The sequence below is a fragment of the Necator americanus genome, chromosome II (genome assembly GCF_031761385.1).
Source record: "Necator americanus strain Aroian chromosome II, whole genome shotgun sequence".
Taxonomy (NCBI): Eukaryota; Metazoa; Nematoda; class Chromadorea; order Rhabditida; family Ancylostomatidae; genus Necator; species Necator americanus.
Window position 1 is genome coordinate 9,138,420 of NC_087372.1, and position 6,530 is coordinate 9,144,949.

Sequence of the window (6,530 nt, forward strand, 5' to 3'; positions counted from 1 at the left end):
ATAGGGTATTGTTTATGATCTTTGATACACAGCTGCATTTTAAAGAACAAATACAGAAAGTATGCCTTACTTACGTGACTTGCCTATCACATTTTTGCACATACGGTTTCCAATTTGCTTCTTCGTTCTACCATTTTTTAGTGTATTCTAGTGAAAGCTAGTCGATTATTGTATCAAATGTACGTTTAATTTTCTAAAAAGAAATTGCAGTATATTTAGTGGATGGCGTCCTGTAGGCGTTCAAATTGAACAAAAAGGAAAAGGAAGAGTGTAAAGTAGGTATTTTGACGAAAAACATGCATGAAATTGAATGACTTAACGACGGTGCGCAAATATGCTGCAAACTAGAAATGTGATAATAAAGATGGCATTTTTATGGTGTTTTGTATCACTGTTTGCGTTTATTGCGTCTTACGTACTTTTTTTCAAATAATAAATTGTGGGAAATAAGGAATGTGAGATTCATCATTTCGAATTCAATGTTTCACTATTCACCAGTAATGGTAGGGGCGTATGCCCCGATAAAGACCTAGCGATGTTAGTAGAAATCTTAGAAAATCGTGTCTGGAGAAGAGTTGTAGGAATAGAATCTGTTATACGAAATCAGAAATCATATGGAGGATATAGTTGTGTCGTTGCTGCAAATTTCTCGCCATTTTTCGTTCAATCTCGGGCATTGTGGGGTGCAACCATTGGTGCTGAGTGAGGAAAACAAACAAACGTATTGCAATAATTCTCGGGTGTCGGTGCTCACATGAAGCCGCCGGAGTTTCGTAGCGGCTGCTATCAGTCTACGCTGGGATTTATGGGATTTTTTTTTCAAAAGAATTGAAGGAAAAGATCTACTGCAGACGAAAAATGCAGCTGGATGCAGTATGAGATCGTGTTTGTTAAACAGCGAATGATTCTGCATCTTCATTCATTGCTTTCCTCTCTTAGTCTCCTCTGAACGGCATGAAGTATGGTGCCGCTGCGTAGGCGGCTGCACTCGAAGCGGTGCGGTGGAGCGTAGCGGTTATTATCGAGTAGGGACCCTTCCTGACACCGTTCTCCATTATAATCGCAAAGGCCCCATTTCATTTCCAACCGCTTCGCTTTGACCGCAGCCGCTTACGCAACTACACCGTGTTCAGGTCATCCTGATCCTACTGTACATACATGAGCATCGGTGAATGCCTGAGGGAGGATAGTGGTCGTGCTGGGCGTGTACCCTCCAAATTGTTTTCTTGGAACTAAACGAACATTTCTTCAGATTTCCAACCAATATTTGCTTCCGGTCGAATGCGTCGTGCTAGTGTCCCGTTGGTAAATGTCTGTAGATGGGTACGAAGGCGAGCTCCGGCCAACCCAACTACATCCCATGATCCTGGTATACTGGATGAAGGAGCTACATTTGCGGATGTACACTCCGTTATTCTAGATCCAACATCAAAGTTGCCTTATCCAGATAAGGTAAAGTTCTTGTCCCTTAGTTCTCATTTCCTCATGTATTTCATGGGATCTTTTCATTCTGTCAATACTGATTTTAGTATGTGAAGGAGCATATAGAAAAAACGTCAAAGGAGTTGTTGAAAGAAAGGAACAAAATTAGGTATGTTACATAGATTCGCTGTTCGTTCTTTATTTTAGAAAAGGAGAGAAGGTTTATCAGTTTATCAGTATGAAAAAATAGTTTGAGAGCTTAAACGTTCAAATTTTAGGACATTGTCACGTGGCGAAGCTTGTTCTTTTTCACATTTACAGTTAAATATAATTTCCGTTGATTTCACAATATATAGTCGGGTCAAAACGACATGAAGAACGGTGCAGCTGCGGTAGCGGTTATGCTCGAAGCGATGCGATCTCTGGAAATAGCGGTTGGAATTGAGGTGGGACCCTTGCGAACTGGCATGGTGCCACCGCACCGTTTCGAGGGCAACCGCTTGCGCAACTGCACTGTACTTCATGTCGTTTTGACCTTTCCTATATTAGGGATACCGATAAGTAATCAATTATTATTAGTGTGGAATATTTGCTTCAGTCCAGTTAAGGGCATGAATGTATAAGGACGTGTTTAATATGGCAATCTTACAACTCGTGGCCTTGACTTTTGTGACAATTAAATTCAAAGGTTTTTATTATACCGTTGTAAAATGGGGTGACAACCAACTGAAGAAGACTTACGTCATTGCATGCTGTTTTATTTTCTATCCGGTGGTAATGCGATGGTTGCAACAAAGAAAATTTGTGATTTGTATAGAGATGTATCGAAAGTCAATAAGTGCTAACGCTGGTGTAGAAGACTTCCCAGCGGTGATTTTGATTTGTCTGACAGCAATCGATGGATGTCCTTTCGCTCTTGTTGTTCTGTTCAGCATTTCCACTTCTGAGTGGCCATAAGTGATGCTGCGGACAGAAAAGAAGTGAGATATGTTACTTCTAACTAGTAGAAGCAGTTGGCTGTGACCTCTTATCTATGTTAATTAGGAAGGAAGTGTCGAATTGATCGCCGAACGTTATTCTATAGAGATGGGTTTTTAATTTGGAAGCATTTTGTTGAAAAATACTATGGATTGTTTAGATATGGCAATAAAAAGAAGGCTCCCAATGTTATCGTATTCGACCATATTCCACTTGAAGATCAAATTGTATGCTTGTTTCCTGGCCAAGGTGCGCAATATGTTGGCATGGGAAATAAGGTACACAAATACATTTGTATCTTTCTTCTTCTATAGTCGGGTCAAAACGAAGCAGTAGTTGGAACCGTCCCAAACTGAAGCGATAGGTGTTACTAAGGGTTTCATCACGCTCCTAGCCGCTGCGCTCCACCGAAGCGCAGCCACTTGCGTAAATGTCCGTGCTTCATGTCGTTTTGACCCGAATATACTTGTTCTTACTTCCTCTGCTACATTTTTAAAAAACTACTCACTCTCTACTTCTATTTAGCTCAACGATTGTCCACAAGCCAAAGCCGTTTTCGAACGTTCTTCCGAAATTCTCGGATATGATGTTTATAAACTGTGCACAGAAGGTCCGAAGACTAAGTCAGTTGTTGCGTGTCTCTGAGTTTGAAAGGTTGCCATGAATTCTACCCAAAGACTCGGAATATTTTAGACTGGACCAGACGCTTTATTGCCAACCGGCTGTGTTTATTTCATCAGTAGCAACGTTAGAGAAGTTCAAAGCTTCCAATGAGACGATAGCTGATCGTATCACCGACGTAGCTGGATTCAGTGTTGGTGAATTTGCTGCACTTGTCGCAGGAGGAGTTCTTAGTTTTGATGATGGTAAGGAGTGCGCAAAACTGGCTTTTTTTTATAAATAAATTCCACTGAATTAACACTGCTGCTCTGCATGATACCTGTTGCTTCGTTTAGCATTAAAAGTGGTGGATGCTCGTGCTAAAGCCATGCATGAATGTAATCAGTTAATTCGAAGTGGTATGATGACTGTGCGGGTAAATGCCTCATCACGACTTCAAGAAGCCATGAATGATGCAAAAATGGTGTCTAGGTGCGTGAAACCATTTCCGTAATCGTTTCCGGTGACCTGTTTTGTTCTATTTCTGATTTTATGGGTTTATACACTCGAAAAGAATGATCTTTCCATCGAAGAAGGGCCTTCTATGCATCTTTTTTTTTGTGAAAGCTGCAAGAACTTCAGCGATTTGTAGCGCACGTGATCTAAGCGGATATCGACTTTCAGGGAGAAGGGTGAAATGGAGGTTTGCGAAATCGCAAACTTTTTATTCTGTGGAGTTCGAGTGGTTGGTGCCAGCGAGACATGCATGCGATATCTGGAGGAGAATCAAATGAGATATAACTTCACGGTGAGAATTTTTGAGGAGTTCTCTGCAAAAATATGTGAGGTCCTGTGAAAAGTTGTCGATGGAAAGGTCTTCTAATGAAATTTAGGTCTTGAAACGATTGGAAGTAAGTGGCGCATTCCATACTGTGCAAATGGAGCCGGCGGTAGCAAGACTTCGTGAAGCAATTGCTGGAGTAGAACTGAACAAACCTAGGTGCAATGTGTACTCAAATTATACTGGACATGTCTATCCTGCAAAGAATGTTAGTTGCTGCTTGTTATTTTAACCAAAATATGGCGATTTTGTTATTGCGCTGGACGGAGCGCATGCTAAGCGGAAATGACCGTAACAAAGTAGTAATAATCTCATGAGTTGTGCAGCTTCAAAGAATACCATGTGTGAAAGTAGGGTTTTTCTACATTCTCATTCATTCTTGGTTGTAGTCGGAAATTCGGAACGCAATCACGAAACAAGTCACGAATCCTGTCAAATGGGAGCAGATACAACAGCTGCTCTATCGAAAGCATCGCGTGAGTTTGAATTAATTATGGGTACGATTTTTTCTGTAGTATTTGCATATCAATGGTCAATATAGTAACTCAAAAAATTGCATGACGTTTATTTTTTGTCAACACATCAGCTGATGGGACTGGAGGTTTTTGAAAATAGGTGATTCATAGTTTTCCTATACCTCTCGAGGAGGTTTTGTTCCACCATTTTAACCGATTAGGTGGTCGCGATCTGTTGTTAAACACGCTGAACCGCAAGGAAAAAACGAACCTTAGTCCCAAAAGTAGGAGTCTGAATGTATAGTGCTCTTTACTTTTAGGTTGGTACAGAAATAATGGCCGATTTCAAACAGCAACTTTCAAATTCTGTTGCTAGTTCCTATAACAACTTTAATAATCAAAGTAATCACCTTTAGAATCAACACACTTTTGCCAACAATTAATACTTTTCCTTAACAAATGTTGTGCTCACTCAATGTGATTCAGGATAAAGGAGAAAAAAAAACAGTAAGCATGAGTGAAGTTTAAGTAAACGATGATATTTATGTTTTCTTGTTTTGCCAACGAGGTTTAAGTGAAACTTTTTTATTGGCCTGACGTTTCGACAAACTCGTCTTTTTCAAAGGCCAATTTTACCGACTAGCGAGGCGAAATAAACGATGATATATTGGAACTACGAGCAAGAAATTAAACTCTGGGCGCATTAGAAATTTAGGCAAACAGCCAAATCATAAAAGTAGTCCTTCGTTTATCGAATATGATTGAGACAATTTTAGGACTACACATTTCCGATGTTCGTCGAGTTGGGCGCCGGTCGGCAACTTGGTGCCATGTTATTGCAAACGAGCAAAAAGGCTTATAAAAATTATCAACACATTAGTTGTTAAGGAAGTCTGAGACACCAATTGAAAATTAGTTGCTCATGACAATAGTAAACACTGCTTAACTTACCGATTCTCTTAGGGTAGTTATCAAGTTGACATTTGAGGACTTTTCACAGTAGTACTAGCTACTTTTTATTAGCTTGTAGAAATTTCGATTTGAGTTCTTGGTTGATTATTTGGTTGGAAACTTGTTATCTTTGAAATATACTCAGATTAGTTAACATTTATTAAGTTTGGTTGAAGTTGAAACTACAGTTGTTGTCCAGTTTATATTGTGACGAAAACATTGTCTCGTTGGTTCAGTGCACTACGTAGATTTAATGAACGGATCTCACTAAGGACCTAACCGTGCCACTAGTTTTAAGTTGCGTTCAACAGTCCACTTTAACCTCATGTAAAAGTGTTATGGATATTTTTTTAAAGCTGTGGAGCTTATATCGGGAAGATTTTATCGGAACATCTCGAAGAATAAATGACAAGCACATTTTGAACTTCACTCACTCCGTGCATTTGCGTGGCAAACCACGCTTTTCTGAAGCAAACAACATAGTTTGTACTATTTATTTTTATTTTCCTCTGGTTCTGTTTTTTCTTCGATTCTGACCTCCAACTTCTAGTCTTTTTCTATTTACTATTCTTATTGGTGCTTATTTGGTTAGTTTATTTACTGATGTCCTTTCTGTAGGTTTGTTTGAAGTCTGCGTTTCTCGACGTCTTCCGATAGGTTAAAGGAGCTGGGTGATCGAAATGAGAGTTTCGACCACTCAGCTCCTTCAACCTTTCAGAACCTTTAACCTGAGGTTTTAGAATGTAGTGGTGTAGAAGGAGAATCCGTATAATCTTACCTCAATGTTTACCAGTACATCTGCGATGCGTTTTCGAATTGGACTAACTAGAAGGGAGAAAGAAGTGTGCTTCAAGCAAAGAAAATGCGTAAGTAGCGACAGAAGCGCTGCGGACATTTGTATGGAGCAGTTGTCTACCGACTGCAAGTAACGAATATCCAAGTGTAAGGGATTTTTTGCGTTTATTCGTCATTTTTGTTCTCTTTTCTTTGTTTGTTCTGTTTTATTTGTTTTGTCCGTTTTCAAATTTTCAAATCCAATAATTAATAGGAGCAAAAAGATGTAAGGTCTGTTTTGTGTAATTGCGGAATGTGATGGAAAAGATATTTTAAAGCCTTCATAACGAACAATGGACACTGATTGAAGCACACAGGAAAAATGACATAAAACAACACATTCAACATGTCGACTACAATGAAAACATCGTACATAGTACATACTTAAATGGACTAAGCGATACATCGCCCAAAAAAAAAACTGAAAGAAAAACAGCCCAATTTCATTG

At 39.4% G+C, this 6,530-nt stretch overlaps 1 protein-coding gene across 1 annotated transcript; it reads left to right on the top strand.

The window, feature by feature from the left end:
- Positions 1 to 1,281: 1,281 nt before the first annotated feature.
- On the top strand, positions 1,282 to 5,183 carry RB195_017238 (uncharacterized protein; the record flags this gene model as incomplete). Its single annotated transcript, XM_013436585.2, has 10 exons — positions 1,282 to 1,452; positions 1,530 to 1,591; positions 2,561 to 2,678; positions 2,926 to 3,023; positions 3,094 to 3,266; positions 3,357 to 3,492; positions 3,685 to 3,808; positions 3,894 to 4,049; positions 4,231 to 4,317; positions 5,073 to 5,183. 10 exons carry the CDS (start codon positions 1,282 to 1,284, stop codon positions 5,181 to 5,183), a joined length of 1,236 nt encoding a protein of 411 aa, XP_013292039.1.
- Between the last annotated feature and the right edge of the window lie 1,347 nt (positions 5,184 to 6,530).